The sequence below is a fragment of the Podarcis liolepis genome (assembly GCF_965112155.1).
Source record: "Podarcis liolepis genome assembly, chromosome: 4".
In the NCBI taxonomy this organism is placed as follows: Eukaryota; Metazoa; Chordata; class Lepidosauria; order Squamata; family Lacertidae; genus Podarcis; species Podarcis liolepis.
In genome coordinates, this window is record NC_139558.1 from 102,188,270 (window position 1) to 102,211,237 (window position 22,968).

At 46.3% G+C, this 22,968-nt stretch overlaps 1 protein-coding gene across 2 annotated transcripts in view; it reads right to left on the reverse strand.

The window, feature by feature from the left end:
- ATG16L2 (autophagy related 16 like 2) overlaps positions 1–22,968 on the reverse strand; it is a 205,755-nt gene that overhangs the window by 147,847 nt on the left and 34,940 nt on the right. For both annotated transcript variants that reach the window (XR_014525185.1, XM_083499652.1), the window contains exons 12-16: positions 19,969–20,040; positions 18,157–18,277; positions 16,557–16,662; positions 4,232–4,381; positions 2,509–2,556 (exon numbers count right to left, since the gene is read on the reverse strand). Coding sequence is in view for 1 of the 2 variants with exons in the window: in XM_083499652.1 (XP_083355778.1) it covers positions 2,509–2,556; positions 4,232–4,381; positions 16,557–16,662; positions 18,157–18,277; positions 19,969–20,040 (497 nt within the window). In the remaining variant the exon portion in view is untranslated. The remainder of the gene's footprint in view (positions 1–2,508; positions 2,557–4,231; positions 4,382–16,556; positions 16,663–18,156; positions 18,278–19,968; positions 20,041–22,968) is intronic.

The following is a 22,968-nucleotide window of genomic DNA, read 5'->3' on the forward strand; positions in this document are numbered from 1 at the left end:
TGTTTGCTGAAATGTGTGATTCTTCACCAGGGTTTTTTGTTTTGTGTAAATAAACCTTTTATTTGAGTTCCAAACCGCTTGCTCCAAGATTCCTTTATTGAAAAGATGCTCACTCTCCAGCCCTTCTTGAGCCGCTGTGCGAAATGCTCTGCTGTAATGGGACATTGTGGCATCAGAAGCGCACTGGACATTTGATTAGCATTAAACTAATTAATGTTTAATGGGACAGGTTATGGGTGTTTGTACGTCAAGAAGGAGATAAGGAGTGCAGTTCAGAGTGATTTATGCAAGGACTGGAGCAAAGACAGAAGCGGTTGCCGACAACAAAAGCCTTCAAAGCAGCTTGAGTCCTGCAACGTGCCTAGGAAAAGTTTTAAAGAGGCACTGCGCAGTTTGTACTCGCTGGAAGACGTCTTATTCCTCGAGGAGCCACCTCAGCAGCTGGGAGACGGTCTACAGGTCTGTGAGTATCGTTCCTAAGCCCCAGGGAGGATGGCAGAGTCCCAGGAAAGTTTTGCTGTCCCCTTTACGCGACTCAATGGGAAAAATTGGCAAGATTGGAAGGCTAGAGTAAGGGTTTGGTTGCAAGCAAAAGAGTTGTGGAGTTGTACTGAAGCACCGCCTTTACAGGCAGCTGCAGACGCGTCTGCAGAAGACAAAGCAGCAGCGGCAGCTTCACAGAAACGCGACAGGAAAGCCCAAGGTCTACTAGTTTTGGCAGTGGGACCAGAGCAAATGCCTTATGTTTCTGAGTTAAAGAACACGCATGAGGTCAAACACAGAAGGGTTGGCGAAGAGCTCCACGTGGGAGACTGGGTCTGGTTAGCAGCCCACGCAGTGCCGGCCAGGTCGTTGGCCAAGAAGAAACTAGGGCATAAACAACTGGGGCCCTACCAAGTCGAAGAGCAGGTCAACCCGGTAGCTTTCAGACTGGCACTTCCGGAGGGTTCCGGAATGCATCCGGTGTTCCACAGATCAGTGCTCACTCCCTACAAGGCACCGCACAGGTTCCAGGAACCCGGAACGGCGCCGAGTCCGGTCAGAGACAGAACGGGGCACGCGGGAGTGGCACAGAAGGAGCGCATCAACGAAGTCACGGAGATTTTGGACTCCAGATGGGGGGAAGAGGGGGTAGAATACTTTCTCGCCAAGGAGGGCACCCCGGCCAGTGCGAACAGCTGGGTGCCGGGCTACGCCTTGGACGAACCTCTGCTCAAAGACGAGTTTCATGCCCTCTTCCCACATAGACCTATGCCAGCAGACTTTTTCGACGACTGGCTTTTCACGCCCACGCTTTCGGCCAGCACGTTCCGGGGGTTCGACTCGGACGAGGACCCGACACGAGACGTCCTTTCCCCGGAGGGGTCACCCTCGGGATCTGCATCAGAACCCTCGTATTGGTGGGACGATAGACCAGAGGAGCAGTTCCGCAGAAAGTGGCTGGAATGCCCAGGACGAGCAACGCCGCCAGGAGGAAGTGAGGGAGAGACGGACATGGACGTTTTCGGGGACGACCCTGGTTTCGAGCACGGCGGCACAGAGATGGAAGCGGAGGTGACCGTCGTCGACGAGAGCAGGGAGGCAGACCCAGGAGACTTCAGATGGAGGCCCGCCACGGGAAGCGAACGATATCCGACGTTCGTCCCTTTGCAACAGCAGCACCCAGCTCCAGCACCGGAAGGAGGGGAGGGGGGAATGGGGGGCTTCGAGGGGGGGATGGATGTCAGGGGTTTAGGAGCAGAGGCAAGGGCAAGGGAGGAAACAGAGAGCGAAGGGGAGGAGGCAGAAGAAAAGATGAGTGATGACGACGACCCGAGATCTCCGAGTCTTTCCAGTGAATCAGAGGATTCACAGAAAGGAGCACCAGTGGCCAGGGCAAGGGGGGAGTCTAGGGGGGCACCCCAGGAAGATAGAGCCAGAGGGGACTCAGAGGAGAGCAGTTGGAAATCGGGACCAGCGTCACCGCCAGGGAGCAGGGAAGAGGAAGGGAGCCAGGGGGCAAGCGCTGGCAGCTCACCACAGGAGGGAGGGCACGAGTCAGGAGTGGCCACACCTCCATCGGGGAGCGAAGAAACGGTTAAGCGGAAAGTGGAAGGTTGGGCGCGCGCGCCAAGTTCAAATGCAGAGGAAGGCGGCGCAGTAAGCAGCCCGGAAAGGGAGCCAGGTCCTAAAGCCCGGCGCAAGGAGACAGGAGGGTCCGGGGGGTCAGCGTCAGAAGAATCCCGGAAGGAAGAGACCCCGGGGGGGTAGAGGGACCCAGAGGAGCACAGTCAGGCGGAAAAGGTGGAGCCGGGCTAGGATATTAAGCTGGTGCACACGGGGCGGAGACTCAGACGGAGCTTCGCCGATCTAGCTACTAGACGTAGAGTTGCACGCAGCAGCTTGAGAATGGAAACTGTAACTCAATAAAGACTTTTACTTAATGATCGCTGGCTAGCGTGATCCTCTGTGAGCTAGGATCTTCAAGCAGCTCTGACACCTGTTTACTCCAAAGCGCCAGAGACTCACCTGAATACTGCTTTGGTCCCATCGGAACCGCACTTGAATCCCTCAGCCCTATGGAAACAAAAAGGTGGTCGTGAAGCCTTGCCAACTCCGTGCAAACAGAAAGTGAGACATCTCATCCCGGTTCACACGTTTCAGTGACTTACATCCTGGTCAGATTTTCCTGTGATACCCGATAACCAAAGGATCTTAAAAATCCATCCCTGTTAGGAACAGAAATGAGAAACCTGCCTGCGGGTTCGTTTGGAAACAGGCTGAGCTCTTTCCTCAAACCCAGGAGAAACCAGAAATTCTCTTCCGGCTTCAACTGCAATCTGAGCTAAAGAATATTTTGGGTGCTTCTGGCCTCTTCTTTGAAGGCTGAAGGCCCTGAAGCTGATAGCTGAGTCCTGGATGCAAAATATCTTGCCAGCAACTTTAATTCTCAACCTGATAGGTCCATGTTCAGTTTTGAGTTGGGGTGTTGTGTAGTTCTGCCATTAAATTTGGAGAGGACTCTCGTTTTTGAGCCAGTTCCTGTGGTCATACTCAAATCCGATGATGCTAATATCTGAGTTTCACATCCTGCCAAGCAGCTGGTCTGAAGGAGTCACGAAAGGGCCTTCTCGGTGGTGGCGCCCACCCTGTGGAACACCCTCCCATCAGATGTCAAAGAAAGAAACAACTATCTGACGTTTAAAAGACATCTGAAGGCAGCCCTGTTTAGGGAAGTTTTTAATGACCAATGTTTTAATGTATTTTTAATCTTTTGTTGGAAGCCACCTAGAGTGGCTGGGCAGCATCTTATCTTATCTTATCTTATCTTATCTTATCTTATCACCTTATCTTATCTTATCTTATCTGTGCCACTTATCTGCATGCAAGATTCCCCCTGTGCAAGCAAGCCATTTTGTGAATGCACACCTGAAACCTACATGATCCTGAAAGTCTTACGGAAGGCCTGATCCTGCACAGATTCAGCTCTGGCATCCCAACACTGGTAAATGTCTGGATGCAGCCTTTGTCACATTCCACCTCAAAACAGGCCTATGTAGGTGGGTCACAATGTTCCCATTTTACAGATGGGAACTGAGGCTAGAATCAAGGTGATGGGCAGCTGGCATAGTTGAGCCTAATGGGCTCTGTACTGGAAGAGGCAAAGTTCCCCAGTGTCGAAGCAATGATTCTTCAACATCAAATTCGTTGGACTGGTCATGTTGTGCGGATGCCTGATGATCGTCTTCCAAAGCAACTCTATTCCGAACTTGAAAATGGAAAGCGTAATGCTGGTGGTCAACAAAAGAGGTTTAAAGACTGTCTTCTCAAGGCAAATCTAAAAAAATGTAGTATAAACACCAACAATTGGGAAACACTGGCCTGCGAGCGCTCCAGTTGGAGAACAGCCTTTACCAAAGGTGTCATGGGCTTTGAAGACACTTGAACTCAGGACAAAAGGGAGAAACGTGCTAAGAGGAAGGCACGCTTGGCAAACCCTCACCGTCATCAACTCACATCCGGAAAACAATGTCCCCACTTTGGAAGGACGTGTGGATCCAGAATTGGCCTCCACCGTCACTTACGGACTCATTGTTAAAACCCTGTTTATGGAAGACAATCTTACTCGGCTACGAGGGATCGCCAAAGAGAGAGAGCCCTCCCATGTCCAAGCCTGACCTCCTGTTGATTTGGCTGGGTGCTGCCCAGGTGCCCGCCATGCCCCCCTGCCCCCTGGTCCCTGGCTCCTCACCTGAAGACCTGTCGGATGTTGTGCATTCGAAGGTCGATGACTTTGAGGGCGTTGTCCCTGGAGCAGCTCAGCAGGTGCATCTGATCGGGACTGATGCTCAAGGAGGTCACCCTGCCTTCCACAGGGATCACCTGTGTGCAGCGGGGATCTCTGGAGGAAGAAGATGGCAGGGCGCATTGTGCAGTTACCATGTCGTCATTGAACATCTGATGAAATATGAGAGCCCCATCTGGAGTGGCATTCTGCCGGTTTCCAGAGGTGTCCCTACTGGTTCAAGTACTCTGGACCAAAGTCTCCTGTTTAAATTGCTGTGTTGTTTTTCATAGGGTTGTTTCATTGCATATTTTATATCACAGATGCTTATATTGTAATGTTTTCATGGAATTTCTTCTATCTGCGCGTATTTTAACTGCAGGTTTTTACTTTAACGTTTGCGGAACTGGTTTTTTTATAAACCGCTTAGACACCTATTTTGGCATTAAGTGGTATCTAAATGAATGAATTAATTCAGGAATGATGCATAATAATGATTTTAAAAACAACAACAACGACACCAGGAAGTTTATTTAACACTGAGGATTACATAGTACAAACATATTAATAGCCAGACAGCTGCAAGCAATTAGTGGACTTAATTTGCATGTCATTAACATAATTTGCATATGGGTAGGCAGCCGTGTTGGTCTGCTGTAGTCAAAACAAAATAATTTTTTTTTATTCCAGTAGCACCTTAGAGACCAACTAAGTTGGTCTGGCCCAAAAATGGAAGCAAGAAGAATTACCAATGATTGAAGAATGGAGAATGAAGTTAATGGACTATGCAGAACTAGATAAACTAACAGGAAGGATTTGAAACCGGTGGGACCATAAATTCACGGAAGACTGGAGTAAATTTACGGACTACTTATTATTGGAAGTATTGCAAAATTGGAGAAGGGGAAGGATGATTTGTTAAGAGATGTAAAGGCAATATAAAGTTAAGACATGCATAAGAAGTGGTTAAAACGGTGGATCGTCAGAAGTGCTGATGGAAGTCTAAAAAGATTGTATAAATGATAAGTTTTGTGGTACATTTTATAATTTATATGTTAAAATCAATAAAAATTTAAAAAGAGACCAACTAAGTTTGTTATTGTTATGAGCTTTCGTATATGCACGCACACTTCTTCAGATAATTTGCATAGTAATTCTGGACATCCCGAAGCTGGTAGACATGAGGAGTGTGCTTCCCCCCCTCCCTCTTTCTCCCCATGACATTCCAGCACCCTGGGTTTTGCGCTGAAACATGTTGGAGGGTTTTTGTGGAACCATTCACGGAACAAAAACTACTGCAGAGACATCCACATCTTCAGAAGTAGAGAGTCCATAGCTTGGCTTTTGGAAAACAGGGGATCTGCAGTACTCAGCTAATTGGGAGTCACTGAATTAGAGTCTCCAGGAAGGATATCCCTTTGCAGCAATGGAAGAGGCAGGGCTGGTAGCTGGGCAGATGAAATGCAGGCCCCTAGCATCTCCCTGAGGCAGTGAGAGATTTTACTTTCTTGGGCTCCATGATCACTGCAGATGGTGACAGCAGCCATGAAATTAAAAGACGCCTGCTTCTTGGGAGAAAAGCAATGACAAACCTAGACAGCATCTTAAAAAGCAGAGACATCACCTTGCCAACAAAGGTCTGTATAGTTAAAGCTATGGTTTTCCCAGTAGTGATGTATGGAAGTGAGAGCTGGACCATAAGGAAGGCTGATCACCAAAGAATTGATACTTTTGAATTCTGGTGCTGGAGGAGACTCTTGAGAGTCACGTGGACTGCAAGAAGATCCAACCTCTCCATTCTTAAGGAGATCAGCCCTGAGTGCTCACTGGAAGGACATGAGAAGAGAAGACTCCCTGGATAAGCCCCTGATGTTGGGAAAGATGGAGGGCGCAAGGAGAAGGGGACAACAGAGGACGAGATGGTGGGACAGTGTTCTCGAAGCTACCAGCATGAGTTTGACCAAATTGTGGGAGGCAGTGGAAGACAGAAGTGCCTGGCGTGCTCTGATCCATGGGGTCACAGAGAGTCGGACACGACAAAACGACTAAACAACAACAAAAACAAACTTAACCTAATACACTGTTTATAAAAATGAATTCCAATTTTAATGGCATTTGGAATTCACTTTTTGAGTGTTTTGATTGTTTTTACTAACAGTTGCATTGTTTTACTCTTTTTGTTAACCTGAGAAATTTGGGTTGTAAACCGCTTTAAGGTTTGTTTGTTTTTACAATCAAGCTGTACATCAATTTTGTAAAGAAATCATGTTCTTGTGCGTCTCCCATTCATTTCTATGGAGGTTTTGCTGGAAAAGTTCCTGTTTCCTTGGTTAAAAGGTTTTTTAAACGACTAAACAACAAAAGCATCTCCCTGGCTCAGGGGCCGCCACACACAGACCTTTTCTTTTCAGTTACGGATCTCTCTCCTCTGTGAGAATGGCACTCTGAGCTCATAGGGATGCAGGCAAAACAGCAGGACATACATTAGCATCCTGACCTTCCTGATTCACAGAACAAGAACTCCGTAACAAAGGAGAGGCGGTTGGGGGGGGTCACACGCAGTACAAGCCCGTCAAAGGACAGCAGCTATAAATAGGGAAGGTGAGGCACGGAAATAGCAGCAGCAGTAACAGCAACCTGTTGCTTGTCTGTTAAGAGGCTGGTGGGGAAGGGAAGAGATTTTGCGGCCCTCAGAGACTTGTAGAGTTGGAAGGGTCCCCAGCGGTCATCTAGTCCAACCCCCTGCAATACAGGAATTCCAAGTTAGGGGTATTGCTTAGGGAGGTTTGTTGAGGGGTCAGGTTTTAATTTCGGAGGTGGTATGCAGTGATTTATGAGAGGAAAATGGAGGAAGGAGGGTCTTCAGCTCTAAGGCTCATTTCAAGGCAAGTTTTTTGCTCTATAATCAACCCTCAGTGCTTGTTTTTATCCCTCTCTTCCGTTTTACAGTCATACCTCGGGTTAAAGTTGCTTCAGGTTGAACATTTTCTGGTTGTGCTCCACGGCGACCCGGAAGTAACGGAACGCGTAACTTCCGGGTTTTGCTGCTCACACATGTGCAGACGCTCAAAATTGTGGGATGTAAACACAGGAGCAGTCAATGACAACATTCCTAGAGTGTACATGTTAGAACATGGTGGGGATGTCTGTCCAGCAAGCAGGTAAACTTCCTGGGGACGGACTTCCTCCACATGTGACTAGAGGTGGGTGTGGCCTCACCTGTGCAGGTAATGACAAAAGCACAGGGCAGGCAGCCATCTCTCTCTCTCTGCCATCACCTTTCGAAGAAGCAGGATGCCCTCTTGGCTCTCAGCCAAGAGAGGAGAGGGCTATCTTCCTATAAGATAGATTCTAAGTGTATTTTACCTTTTTAAGCCTGTCTGCCATCTGGGATCATATTGTGAACAGATCGTGAGTAAACTCTTTTATACTTTTATAAAGACTGTGTTGTGTCTTGTATTTTAAGAGGGAACAAAGGGAAAATTACCAGAGTAATTATTATAGAGGTTCTAGCGAACCTGTGCACACGTTACCGTTGCGAACTTAAAGGGGATTGTTTATAAACTCTGCTGATATTTTGGGAACTTGTTAGCACAAGTTGGATAAGGATATAATTAGTCAATATATCCTCTCCTGCACCCCAGAACATTCCCACAAAGGGTTATGGGCCCAGTATTGCATATTTCTGCGTATTTTTGAAGGATTGCATTGGATTGTGATTTTAAGTTGAGTAGTATTTTTCTGAGTTAACTTCCTGGTAAGCACATGGTCCTTTGTTCCATTGTGCAGTGGGGATTAAGCAACCCCCCCCTTCCCTCAGAGTTCACAGTGACCCAAGGCAGTGAAGAATTGTTTTGTATTTTGAGATTTTTGAGATTTTGATTTTAAAATTTTGGAAATTTTGGAAATTTTGAAGAATTTTCAAATTTTTGGCTTTTAAGATGGCTAGAGCAGCTTTTGATAGTGATGCAAAGCTAGGAATGCCTGTGCTGAATGAGTACAATTTCATACACTGGAAGCAGCGCTTGATAGCATGTTTAGATTATAAGCATATTTTGGAAGCTTTAGAGCCTCAGCCTACAGGATCGTCTGAGGAGGATTTAGCCAAGATAAGTGCTTGGAAACGCATGAACAGTGAAGCTAGACACATAATTTTGAGTGGACTTCGTGATGAGCAGCTATCATTAATAAATAGTACAGATGATGCATCTCAAATCTTAAGAGATATTGAGCGCGTGTATGGAGAATCTAGCATAAACAACTTCAGAAACTTGGTGTGTAAATTAACCAGATTGAGGATGAATTCAAAAGAGGAATTCACAGAGCACATCAACAAGTTTACTGAGATTATTCAAAGAATTGATCTGACTCCCAAAGCTTTTGATGAGGATACAAAGATAGCATTTTTGTTATCATCACTTGGACCACGCTTTAGCGCATTTGTAAGTTTGATGGCTCATAGACAAGGTCTGACTTTTAAAGACTTGATTGGTTATTTAAAAGAAGAATGCAGAGATAGAGCTGAATCTCCAGTGAGAAATGCTAGAAGCAAGGACAGTGGTTATGCATCTAGGCAATTTACAAAGTCCAAAGGGATGCCTAAGAAAGTGATTTGCTTCAATTGTAACAAAGAAGGACACATTGCAAAGAACTGCAGAGCTCCTAAAGCAAAGAAGCCCCACCCCTTTCAGCCAAAAGGGGAAAAGAAGGGGAAATGTGAATGCACATGGTTACTGCAAGAAAGGAATTTAGCTGTCCAGAATCGTGAAAATAAACGTAATAAATGGATTTTAGATTCAGGAGCGAGTTCGCATTTTTCATATAAAAAGGACTATTTTAATGAGATTAATGAGATAAATGATGAAGAAGGATCTGAAATTGAGATTGCAGATGGCAACATTGTTAAAGCAAAAGGTGCAGGTTCCATGAGCCTAAAATGCAATATAAACAATGAATGCATTGAGAACACAATCTCTAGAGTTTTGTATGTTCCAGAGCTGAGCTGCAATTTAATCAGCGTGTCCACTTTGGACAAGAAAGGTTTCCAGGTCACATTTGGAAATGGAGAATGTAAAGTGACTAGAAATGGCAAAGTGTTTGCTCAAGCAAAGCTAATAAATGGTGTATATGAGCTTGATCTTTCAGAGAACCAGTCTGCAAAAGTGGCACATTCCAGCCAGAAGGATGAGGCAGATCTGGACCTGTGGCACAGAAGGCTAGGACACAGGGACGCCAGCCTCATTCTGGATCTACAGAAAAGAAATCTTGTAAGAGGTTTGCAGGTAAAGCAGAGCAACAAAGCTCCAGCAAAGTGCATAAGCTGTATTACTGAGAAGGCTGTAAAACCTTCATTTCCACGTTGTGCAGAACAAAGAAGCAACAAAGTGCTTGACATAGTGCACACTGACATATGTGGACCCATGAATGTTCCCTCACTGGGAAAGAATAGATATATTTTAATATTTCTGGATGACTTTTCAAGATTTTGTGTTGTATATTTCCTCAAAGAGAAGAGTGAGACAGTGGACAAGCTCCAGGAATACATTGCCATGGTCAAGAACAAATTCCAGAGAGCTCCAGCTGTGTTAATGAGTGACAATGGAGGTGAGTACTGCTCAAATGAAATGCAGGCTCTCCTGGCCAAGGAAGGAATTGCACACGTAACCACAATTCCTTACACACCACAGCAGAATGCCATAGCTGAGAGAAAGTTTAGGTCCATTATGGACATGACAAGGTGCATGCTAAAGGATGCACGTTTGCCACACAAGCTGTGGGCCGAAGGAGTGTACACGTCGGTCTATTTGCAGAATAGACTGCCAACTAAAGGTGCAGAGCGCACACCATTTGAACTTTGGCATGGGAAAGCTCCCAATCTGTCGCACATACGTGTGTTTGGAAGTCCGTGTTACTTCCACGTGCCCAAGGAACACAGACACAAGCTTGACTCCAGGGCAAAAGCAGGTATCCTTGTGGGATATGCTTCTGGAGGCAAAGGATACAGAATTATGGACTTACAAACTGGTAAAACAAATGCATACCATGCGGTTTATTTTGATGAATATGGAAAAGTAGACACTAAGAACACTGTTGTGGATTCTTCAGATGAGTCAGAAAGGACTCAAGAATTTGTATATTTCCCTTTTGAGACCCCACAAAGTAATTATCTGCCTTCGAGTGTTACAGCGCCCCCTACAGGCGACGCACCAGAAGACGCAGAGGACCAGAACCCTGGTGGCACCAGAGACGAAGATGAGGACTCAGATGGGGACATGCCTGCGTTGGAGGAGGATGAAGAAGCTGATGCGGTCGCAGAACCAGAGGTCAGGCGCTCATCCAGAACCAACAAAGGTGTCCCTCCATTACGATTGTCCTACCTTGCAGGGTCGGCGTTTCCACAGGAACCTTCCACTTGGGAAGAGATACAGGAGATGCCAGCTGCAGAAGCCAGTCTCTGGAGGAAGGCCGCGCAGGAGGAGATGGATGCACTGCATCAGAACAAGACCTGGACGCTCACTGAGCTGCCTCCCGGTAAGAAGGCCATTGGCAGTAAATGGGTTTTCAAGGTTAAGAAGGGGTCAGAAGGAGAAGTGCAGCGCTACAAAGCTAGACTTGTGGCGCAGGGATTTTCACAGCGTTTTGGTGAAGACTATGATGAAGTTTTTGCACCAACTGTGAGGTACAGCAGCGTAAGAATGCTTTTAAGCATTGCAGCCTCCAAGAAAATGAGGGTGAAACACATAGACATTGCTACCGCTTTTCTACATGGGCAGATTTCAGAGGAAATTTACATGAAACAGCCCAAGGGTTTTGTAAAACCACATGAGGCACATCTAGTGTGCAAACTGCAGAAAGGACTTTATGGACTTAAACAGGCTGCCAGAGCCTGGAACCAGAAGTTGCATAAAATGCTGACGCAACTTGGGTACAAGCAAGGCGACGCTGACAAGTGCTTGTACAGTAAGTCAAATAATGGACAATTCTCATATATCTTAGCTTTTGTTGATGACCTGATTATTGCCACAGCAAGTGAGAAAGACTATACACAGATAGTAAAACACCTTAGCAAGGAGGTGGAGGTCAAGGAGCTAGGAGATGTCCAGTACTACCTCGGGATCCAGGTGGAAAGAGAAGAGGACGGCTCATTTCTTCTCAGCCAAAGACAGAAGATCCACGAGCTAGTTGAGCACATGCAGATGCAAGACGCACATCCAGTTGCTACACCGATGGCTACTGACTTCCTGAAGAATCAGCAGGATTCGAAGCAGTTGCCAGACAACAATGACTACAGGTCGGCGATTGGTAAACTTTTGTATTTAGTTACCACATGTAGACCTGACTTAGCTAATGCTGTGGGGATTCTTAGCAGAAAAGTGAATTCTCCCACTGAGCATGATTGGGCAGGTGTAAAGAGGGTGGTGCGATATTTGAAGGGTACCATGAATTGTAAATTAAGGTTACCATCCGTCAAAGACCCTAAGTTGGTTGGGTATACTGATGCTGATTGGGCTGGGGATAATGCTGATTATAAATCAACAAGTGGTCATGTTTTCATGTTTGGGGATGGACCTGTTGCATGGGGCAGTTATAAACAGAGCTGTGTAGCATTATCTTCCACAGAATCAGAATACGTTGCAGCAACAGAAGCCTGCAGAGAGATCGCCTGGCTTGATCAACTCATAAAGGACTTTGGGTTGGTGAGAAAAGGGCCTGTCAGCTTGCTAGAGGACAATCAAAGTTGCCTGAAGCTGACGCAGAGTGAGAAGTTCCTGGCCAGAACAAAACACATTGGGGTTAAATACCACTACATACGCCAGATGATCCAGGATGGACTTGTGGAGCTATCCTACTGCAGCACCCAAGAGATGACTGCTGACATCCTGACGAAACCCCTACCAAGAGAGAGTTTCCAGAATCTACGTGTCAAGCTGGGACTCTGGGTGGTTGAATAAAGTTGTTTATATTTTGTATATGTTGTATTGCCTGAGAAGGGGTATGTGGGATGTAAACACAGGAGCAGTCAATGACAACATTCCTAGAGTGTACATGTTAGAACATGGTGGGGATGTCTGTCCAGCAAGCAGGTAAACTTCCTGGGGACGGACTTCCTCCACATGTGACTAGAGGTGGGTGTGGCCTCACCTGTGCAGGTAATGACAAAAGCACAGGGCAGGCAGCCATCTCTCTCTCTCTGCCATCACCTTTCGAAGAAGCAGGATGCCCTCTTGGCTCTCAGCCAAGAGAGGAGAGGGCTATCTTCCTATAAGATAGATTCTAAGTGTATTTTACCTTTTTAAGCCTGTCTGCCATCTGGGATCATATTGTGAACAGATCGTGAGTAAACTCTTTTATACTTTTATAAAGACTGTGTTGTGTCTTGTATTTTAAGAGGGAACAAAGGGAAAATTACCAGAGTAATTATTATAGAGGTTCTAGCGAACCTGTGCACACGTTACCGTTGCGAACTTAAAGGGGATTGTTTATAAACTCTGCTGATATTTTGGGAACTTGTTAGCACAAGTTGGATAAGGATATAATTAGTCAATATATCCTCTCCTGCACCCCAGAACATTCCCACAAAAATGACGTAACGCGCATGCGCAGAAGTGGCGAATCGCGACCCGCGAACGCGCAGACGCGGGTTGCATTCGCTTCAGGATGCGAACGGGGCACCGGAACGGATCCCGTTCGCATCCAGGGGTACCACTGTACTTTTAAACTTTTTTTAGCGCTTCCTCTAGTGCTGCGTCTTGTTGTTTTAACATTGTTTTATCTCGTTATTTTACTGCTCTAACTCCCCCATATTGCGAGGCTGCAAGGAGCTGGGCTGGGCTGGGCTGAGCACGTGTCAAACTTTATTAGAGACAAGCTATAAATTAAGGAAGAGGAACACCCTAATCATCAGAGTTGCCAGCGAGCCCAAGTGGCAGCTACAGTGAACCCCCAAAGTGTTTTTTTCCTGCTGGATGGCACTGACTCTGGCCCTGTAAATTCAAGGCCAACATATTTGGAGATAATTGACTTCAGCAAACCGTCGATAGCCAACTATATTTACTATGGTACGTACTAGAAAGATCTGTAAAGATCTTTGAATCATGCCAGTCCCGTTAATCAGTTCCCCAAAGGAGACAGAGTAAAATTACTCATTATTTTCTTCAAAAGGAAGAGAAAGAGGGACCTGAACGGGTTAATCTTAGATGAGGTTATTCCTCCGCTTCCCACTGTGCTGGATTGGTCAATTCAGCTTAAAGAGCTCCACATGATCCTGAGAATATAAACAACTCAATAAGCCTGGCCCAAGAACCAGAGGTGTTAATTTTGCTGTTACCGATAGTAATGTTTTTATATCTTATTATGACTTAGGTGGGGATTGTTTAACTTTTGATTTTATTTATTGCTTATGACTACTTTGCTTATAGTTTTGTAATTATGCCCACGTTTCCATGTTGTAAGCTGCCTCTAGCATAGTTTTAAATATGGAAAGGCGGCAGACAAATAAACGATGATGGTAAAAAACAATAACAGCACCAAACCACTCTTTGACCCAGCCGAGAACAAAGACAGCAGCAGTAATAAATGAGAGGCAGTGCAGGGATAGAGGGTGGCGCTGTGGTCTAAACCACTGAGCCTCTTGGACTTGCTAATCGGAAGGTCGGCAGTTCAAATCCCCGCGACGGGGTGAGCTCCCATTGCTCTGTCCCAGCTCCTTCCAACCTAGCAGCTCGAAAGCACACCAGTGCAAGTAGATAAATAGGTACCGCTCCTGCGGGAAGGTAAATGGCATTTCTGTGCACTCTGGTTTCCATCACACTGTTCTGTTGTGCCAGAAGCGGTTTAGTCCTGCTGGCCACATGACTCGGAAAGCTGTCTGTGGACAAACGCTGGCTCCTTCGGCCCAAAAACAAGATGAGCTCCACAACCCCATAGCCGCCTTTGACTGGACTTAACTGTCCAGGGATCCTTTACCTTTATCTTTTATTTATTTATTTTTAAATAATTTTTATTAACTGGCCAATCACATCAAATTAAATCACATCACATAAAATTCCAAATTACAAAGCCAAATTTTTTAATTTTGTTGGGGGAACCCATACTTCAAGATCCAAAGGGGGATTCAAATCATCTTCTTATTACTGCATTAATGTCCAAATCAGTCCCAATCAGTCCAAACAGAGTTCATAGTTCTATCCAATCTTATCTTGGTGTTTCCACATCATATCTTATTCATATAATTTCTCTTTTTCCTTTACAATCTCTTTTGTTAGTCTCCTTAAACCGATAAGCAAATATAATAATCCTGTGTGAATTTCCCGTTCTTCCAATCTAAGTCCAGATGGTTTCCATATATCTCCTTCGTAGATAACACCACTCTTTCCATCATAAATTAGGCAGTTGTCACTCTTAAGTCCCACTGAGGAGTTAATCCACGATATATAAACAACTCTGTTTCTTTCTTTCTCCTCCCAGACTCAAGCTACGACAGTGCCTCCCAAAATGGCGATGGCATTTTTAACTGCGTCATTCCAAAACTCTTAACTTTCCAGCTTCGTCTTGAAACATTGCTTTGGTTCGAAAATTTATCTCCACACAGCCTTAAATCCACAGCTTAAGTCCTTAAAATGACATTTCTGACTCATTAGGGGAGGGGATTCTTGTTAATCACATAGAAAAATAAAGGAGGGTTTCCCCCCCTCCCCCCTCAGTCATTTGCCGTACCATATCTTGACGTATCTTCTCATATTTTATTCTTGTCTTGTTTTATCAGAGATCTCTTCTGTCAGCAGTCTTTACTCCCCCTCTTTCCTTGAAGTATGTGCAATTTATCTCGTCCAAATTGTTTCTTTTGAAGATTCTTGCAACTAGTGGCGCGGATCAGAGACGGCATCGAGGAGTGCTGGAATCCCACAGGAGGGCTTTGTGCCTAGTGCCCCCATCCCCACAAATTCGGGGGTGGTATAGGGCACAGCAGGCAAGGGCCGTCCCCTCCACAATCCTGGAGGGGTTAAGGAGGCTAATTATCCCCATCATAGCCTCCAAATTACCTCATGTGGGTCGGAGAGATGTTATTGTCAGCCATCTTCTGATGCGCTCCCAGAGGCCCCCTTTTTTACCTTTACCTTTTAGAGCCTTGGCACGTTGAAGACTAACAAATGTATTATAGAATAAGCTCCCAGTACGTACATTGGCTCCCAGTACGTTTCCGAGCACAATTCAAAGTGTTGGTGCCGACCTTTAAAGCCCTAAATGGCCTCAGTCCTGTATACCTGAAAGAGCTTCTCCACCCTCATCATTCAGCCCAGACACTGAGGTCCAGTGCCAAAGGCCTTCTGGTGGTTCCCTCCCTGCGAGAAGTGAGGTTACAGGGAAGCAGGCAGAGGGCCTTCTCGGTGGTGGCGCCTTCCCTGTGGAACACCCTCCCACCAGATGTCAAAGAGAACAACTACCAGACATTTAGAAGACATCTGAAGGGAAGTTTTTAATATTTAATGCTGTATTGTTTTTAACACTCAATTGGGAGCCGCCCAGAGTGGCTGGGGAAACTTGGTCAGATGGGCGGGGTATAAATAAATTATTATTATTATTATTATTATTATTATTATTATTATTATTATTATTATTTGTGGGTGGGAGCATCAGATGCATCATAAACAGGGAAACTTGAAAATAAATAGAGCTCTGAAGCTGGACGAGAATGAAGACCCATCTAGACCTGCATCTATTTCTTACCGGGCCGACCAGATGCAATGAGAAATATGGAAATGGAGAGGGAGTCTCAGTTCCCTTCTGAGCAGATGGGGAAAGCCCAGCAGCCCTCATTCCGACAAGAAGGAAGAAAGAGCATGAAGATGGAGCCTAGATCTTCATCGGGAAGACACCGGACAAGATGCAGAAACCAGCAGTACCAAATAACAGCGGTTCTGCATTTCAAAGAAATCAGTCTTTCAGTATGACGCTCTGGAACTCCCTGCCTATTGACATCACCGTTCTCTTTTTGGCACTCGCTTAAAACATTTTTGGTTGGACAAAGCCTAGCCAGACATGTAGAATGCTTGCTTTTAGTTTACTGCTGATTTTATCATTTCAGTTGCTTTTACCAAGCATTTATTGTTTTATTCTCTTTGTAAACCATTTTGATGCATTTTTTAAAAAAAATAGCCGTCAGCTGGTGTGCAGCTTTTACCAAGTGAAATAACGTAATGAAAAAAATATTGGTGCCACAACTGAAAAGGCCCCGCCAAACAACAAGGCGCAAGCCTGGTTGCATCATCATCTGGCTGCTTGGTGGGCTCACCTGCTGTCCCAGAAACGGATGGTCTTGTCGTGATGTCCACTGATGATGAAGGTGTCGCAACACACAATATCGTTGCAATAGGAGAAGACGTCAATGGTTCTGTAGCCTGCCAGAAAAGCCATAGACAGTCGCGTCAGGGGAAGGAGATGGGCCTCTGGATAGGGGCCTCACCCCCCTGTAACTACACAGCCGGGATGCAGCCAGATAAGATTAAGGTACTGTTGGTGGGTGGTTCCTCAGACCAGATGGCTGAGAGGTTGGCTGCTCTAGATGGGGTTACGCTGCCCCAATGAGCAGGTTCGTAGCTTGGGGGTCCTCCTGGATCCTTTGCTGTTGCTTAAGGCTCAAGTCACCTCAGTGGCCCAGAGTGCCTTCCATCAGCTTCGGCTGGTGGCCCAGATATGCCCCTATCAGGACAGGGATAGTCTAACTACTGTTGTCTATGCTCTGATAACCTTAAGGTTAGATTACAGTGGTGCCCTGCAAGACGAATGCCTCGCAAGACGAAAAACGCGCTAGACGAAAGGGTTTTGCGTTTTTTGAGTCGTTCCGCAAGACGAATTTCCCTATGGGCTTGCTTTGCAAGACGAAACGTCTTGCGAGTTCTTGCGAGTTTGTTTCCTTTTTCTTAAAGCCACTAAGCCGCTAATAGCCGTGCTTCGCAAGACAAAAAAACCGCAAGACGAAGAGACTCGCGGAACGGATTAATTTCGTCTTGCGAGGCACCACTGTACTGCGTTATACCTAGGGCTGCCTCTGAAGATGGTTTGGAAACTTCAGCTGGTGCAGAACTCAGTGGCCAGGTTGCTCACCGGAGCAAGACGGTTTGAGCATATTGCACCGATCCTGGTCCGACTGCACTGGCTAACAATTAGTTTCCAGGCCCAATTCAAAGTGCTGCTTTGGACCTATAAAGCCTTAAATGGCTCAGGACTGCAATACCTCAAGGACCACCTCTTCCCATATGAACCTACCCAGACCCTGAGATCATCTTCTGAGGCTCTCCTTCGTGTGCCTCCTCCTCCTCAAGAGGTTCAGAGGGTGGCAACACGAGAACATGGCCTTCTCTGCAGTGGCTCCATCTGCGGAATGCTCTTCCAAGGGAAGTTCACCTGGCACCTTCACTATAAGCCTTTAGGCACCAGGCAAAAACATTCCTTTTCCTTTGCCTGACTTGATCTACATCCTATACAGTCATACCTCGGGGTTACAGACGCTTCAGGTTGCACTTTTTTGGGTTACGGACTGCCGAAACCTAGAAGTGAGCTCCCGTTGCTCGGTCCCTGCTCCTGCCAACCTAGCAGTTTGAAAGCACGTCAAAGTGCAAGTAGATAAATAGGTACCCCTCCAGCGGGAAGGTAAACGGCGTTTCCGTGCGCTGCTCTGGTTCGCCAGAAGTGGCTTAGTCATGCTGGCCACATGACCCGGAAGCTGTATGCTGGCTCCCTCAGCCAATAAAGCGAGATGAGCGCCGCATCCCCAGAGTCGGCCACGACTGGACCTAACGGTCAGGGGTCCCTTTACCTTACCTTACCTTACCTTACGTGTGCTGCTGGATCAAGGCCCCCCATCCCCACAGGAAGAGATGGCCATCACTTACACGCCCCTTTGGTCAAATCCCACTCCTTCACTGTCCTGTCCCGGCTGCCCGTCACAGCTTGGTGCCGAGTGGCTCTGAACCTGGCAGCCGTCACTTTGTCCGTGTGCCCCGTCAGAACCTCCTAGGCAAGAGAAGAGTTGGGGGCGTTAAGAGATTAGTTGCTTTTCAGTGCTCCTCCTATCGGACACAAAGAATGGAAGCTCTGAGGAGTTTGGATTTGATATCCCGCTTTATCACTACCCGAAGGAGTCTCCAAGCGGCTAACATTCTCCTTTCCCTTCCTCCCCCACAACAAACACTCTGTGAGGTGAGTGGGGCTGAGAGACTTCAGAGAAGTGTGACTGGCCCAAGGTCACCCAGCAGCTGCATGTGGAGGAGCGGGGAAGCGAACCCGGTTCACCAGATTATGAGACTACCGCTCTTAACCACTACACCACGCTGGCTCTTTAAGAGGAGCCTGCTAGATTAGGCCAACAGTCCACCTAGTCCAGCGTCTGTTCTCATAGTGGCCAACCAGAGACCCATTATGGAAGGACCACCTATGAACCTACCCAGACCCTGAGATCATCTTCTGAGCCCCCCATTCCTGTGCCTTCTCTTTGAGAGGTCCAGAGAGTGGCAACACAAGAATACTTTTGAATACTTTCTTTATCCTGAGCAAACTGTTTTGTATGACTGGCTTTTCGGACTGATGAAGCGTGGAGCGAAACCTGTAATATATCCGGAGAACAGGTCTCCTTTTGCCCACTTGCGTTATTCTCACCAGGGTGGCGGCTTTGATTTGATTTGATCCATGCGTACGGCTTTGTGTTTCCAACTCAAGACCCATTGGAGAACATCTCATCCAGTTCAAAACTTTTTCATATTCTCCAGTGCGCTACCCTTGCCGTTGTGGCGGCACCGGGTTGCCGTTCTGTGACTGGACTTAACGCTATTTGTTGGACGGTTCATTTACCCAGTCTGTATAACGTTTACTGCACATGTAACTTGCTAAGATAGAGCTGTACATTTATCCACTCCATGTTTACAGTATCTCCAGGCTTTGTCTTGCACATGGCAACTTAGTATGTTTGTTGTTTGAATGGTTACAAGTCGATCTCTATTCTAGCTATTATTCTAGTAAATTTGGTTTTATACTTATAAGCCAGTTTGTGGTGGTGTTGTTTTGTTGTATTATTACTACTGTCACCACATTTGATACCTTGTGTATATACAACACAAGAACGGGGCCTTCTCTGCAGTGGCTCCCCATAAAAAGTTCCTTTTCAACCAGGCATTTTATTGACCTGATTGACATCCTATGCCCTTTTAAAATGTGGTTCTTTCTTTTTAAAGGGGGGTTGTTATTAGGTTGCTGTTTTTATTTTGATTGTAGATATATTGTGGTTTTATATTTTGATTTTTGTTCTCCTCCTCCATGAATTTGTCTAATCCTCTTTTCAAGCCATCCATATTGGTGGCCATCACTGCCTCCTGTGGCAGGGAGTTCCATAGTTTAAACATGCACTGCGTTAAGTACTTACCGTCTTTTATCTCCAACATTCAGCTTCACTGGGTGCCCATGAGTTCCGAGCGTTACGAGGAAGGGAGGAAAAAATTTCTCTATCTTTTTTCTCAACTCTGAAAAACTTATCTCCGCAGCTGAATTGGAGCAAATGGCAATTCAGCTTTCCCATGGACTGCCATTTGCTCCAATTCCACAATAAAGAGTGGGTTCAGATTCCTTCCTCGGCCCTGAAACCTGGCTTAATAGTTTCCCATCGCACAAATGCACCCCTCCTCCGCAAGCAAAAGGAACCCAGCTGATCTCACCTTGAAACGGCAGTCGTCAACCTTCCATAGCTGAGCAGCATTGTTGTATGTAGCAGCCAAGATGTGAAATCCCTGCCGGGGACAGAAAGAGAGAGAGTTTGGAGAGGAATCAGACCAGCCACCTCTGCTCTGCCCAGGCTGTGGGACTTGGCTTGGCACTGGGAATGTTTCAAGAGCTATAAGACGGGCAAGTGGGGCTGAACCGAAACGACTCACAAAAAATGTTTCCCCTGGTAGTCCAGGATTAAAAGCAGGGACAGACAGAATTGCACAGCCTCGTTATTTTTTTTTTAAAACAAGTCTGCTTCAGTCACTACTTTTTCTCTGAAGATATGTTGAACACAGTAAAATAGAAAAATAAGCTGCTAGCTAAACACTCTGCCCGCCCTGCAGAAGCGTGTGGGGTCTCTGTATATATTCAGCTGCCCCCCACTATCATGGTAGCTGCCAGTGAGCGGCAACCATTTTGAATTCCCCAAAATTCAGAAAGCACCTTGGAACAGGGACTTTGGGGGGGGGGGACAAAATGGCAATGGCCACTGTTTTTGATTTTGATTTTGCAAGCCAGGGCTGAACTGATATTACCCTTGCTGGTACCTTTCCAGGGAAAACCAGAGGCTCACTAGGTCAGGTTCCTACTGGAGGACCGAACAAACACTAGAACATTAGCAGTGGCAAAGTTTTTATCAGTGGTTGCAAGAATCAATGATCCCTATCTTTAAGTCTGAACAGAATGCTTGTTTAACCTGGAGGTAGGCTGTCTGAATTGTGCATTGCTTTGTAACAATTTGTTGGGTCTCTGGACCATAATAAAGATTGATTGATTGGTTGGTTGGTTGGTTGGTTGGTTGGTTTTGATTTTGTTCTGCGAACCTCCCTGAGACCCCAGGGTGGTATATAAATTCAAATAATAACAATTACAACAACAACAACAACAACATCAAATTGCAATGGATTCTGTAAGTTAAACTGGGTAATGAGGCCCCTTCTGCATGTCTGTTTCCCCTGAAGCTCTTGCCATTCCACGGAAATTGATATTTCCCCATGTTCTAGGAGTACAAGGGAGGCTGACTTCTCTCCATCTGCTTAGTCCACCCTTCTGCTCTCATGTCGGACCGCATTGCAGGGGGTTGGACTACATGACCCTCGGGTACCCCTCAAACTCTATGATTCTACGAGGAGAACTCATTGTGGGGAGCAGAACCCCTGTTTGGAAGAGGGCCGCCCAAAGGGGTTCCTTTTCCAACAGCCTAGCACAGTGATGTCCAAACTTTTTTCAAAGGGGCCAGATTTGAGGAAGTGAAGGGCCGTGAGGGCCAACCAAAGTTGTTAACCTTTCTTTAGGACTGAAATTCTTGAGGGGTTTTTTAGGATTTTACCCCAGGAAATAAAGTATAAACTGTCACAGGGGCCTGCTCCAAATACCAGGGGTAATAATAATAATAATAATAATAATAATAATAATAATAATAAATTTATTATTTATACCCTGCCCATCTGGCTGGGTTTCCCCAGCCACTCTGGGCAGCTTCCAACAAAACACTAAATACAATGACCTATTAAACATTAAAGTTTCCCTAAACAGGGCTGCCTTCAGATGTCTTCGAAAAGTCAGATAGTTGTTTTATTTCCTCGACATCTGATGGGAGGGCGTTCCATAGGGCAGGCGCCACCACCGAGAAGGCCCTCTGCCTGGTTCCCTGCAACCTCACTTCTCGCAGGGAGGGAACCTCCAGAAGGCCCTCGGCACTGGACCCCAGTATCTGGGCAGAACGATGGGGGTGGAGACACTCCTTCTGGTCTACTGGACCCAGTGGCGTAGCGTGGGGGGTGCAGGGGGGCCGGCCGCACCGGGCGCAACATCTGGGGGTTAGGGTTAGGGGGCGCAAATCCACGGGTTAGGGGGCGCAAATCCACGGGTTAGGGGGCGCAAATTACTTGCCTTGCCCCGGGTGCTGACAACCCACGCTACGCCACTGACTGGACCGAGGCTGTTTAGGGCTTTCAAGGTCAGCACACTATGGCAGAGAGAGGGTCTTTTCCTTCTTCTGTTACCTGATCTGTCAAAATGACAATGCTAACAGAGTGCGGCTCGATCCCTATAAGTTGGAGGTACAGTTCCTAGAATAATAGAATCACAGGTTTGTAGAGTTGAAAGGGACCACGGGGGTCATTTCATCCAACCCCCCGCAGTGCAGGAATCTTTTGCCTCCAATCCACGACCCTGAGGTTAAGACCCTCACGATTTACCATAGGGACAAATAATTAGACAGGCAGTGTTCAGTCTAGACCAGGTCACACTCGCCTTTAAAATAGCAAGGTTGCAGCTGAGAGGTCATGTTTGAACTAGCCCTGACTCTCTGTCCTGTGCTTATGAGAATCTTTTTTATTCTTGCGAATGATGCTGTTTTCAACGTGCATTTTATATTGGACATTTTATATTGAGCAATGTTCTCTCCTGAAACGTTTAAGATCATTTTCGTTGTTGTTGTTGTTAACTTTGCCGTGTTCAACGTGCATTCTGCAGTTGACCTCTTTTGGAAATCTTTAAGATAATATTTTGTTGCTTTGAATGTGTACGTACTTGACTTTCGTCAGTAGTGTTTTATTCCAGACCGTTTTACTTGATGTAGGTTGCAAACTGCTTTGAGATTCCAGGCCCCCCCCCCAAAAAAAATAAAGTGGAAGTGATATGAACTGAGGAGGAAGAAGAAGAGGAAGAACATAAGAAGTGCCTGGTGGATCAGGCCTATGACCCACCTAGTCCCGCATCCTGACACTCCTCTAACACAGGTGCTAAAATCCTAGAACTGTAGAGTCACAAGGGACCCCTGTTTTTGTTTTGCTTTTTTTGCTTGTTGGGGGGATATAAAAGTTGATCATTAGTAAACTGCAGTTTCCCCAGGGTATCAGTAGGGCCACTGCTAGGTGGTCTAGGGGGGACAGTTCCTTACAGGTGGCGTTTAGGCAGAGTGAGATTAGGGTGCCCCTGAGCCTCCC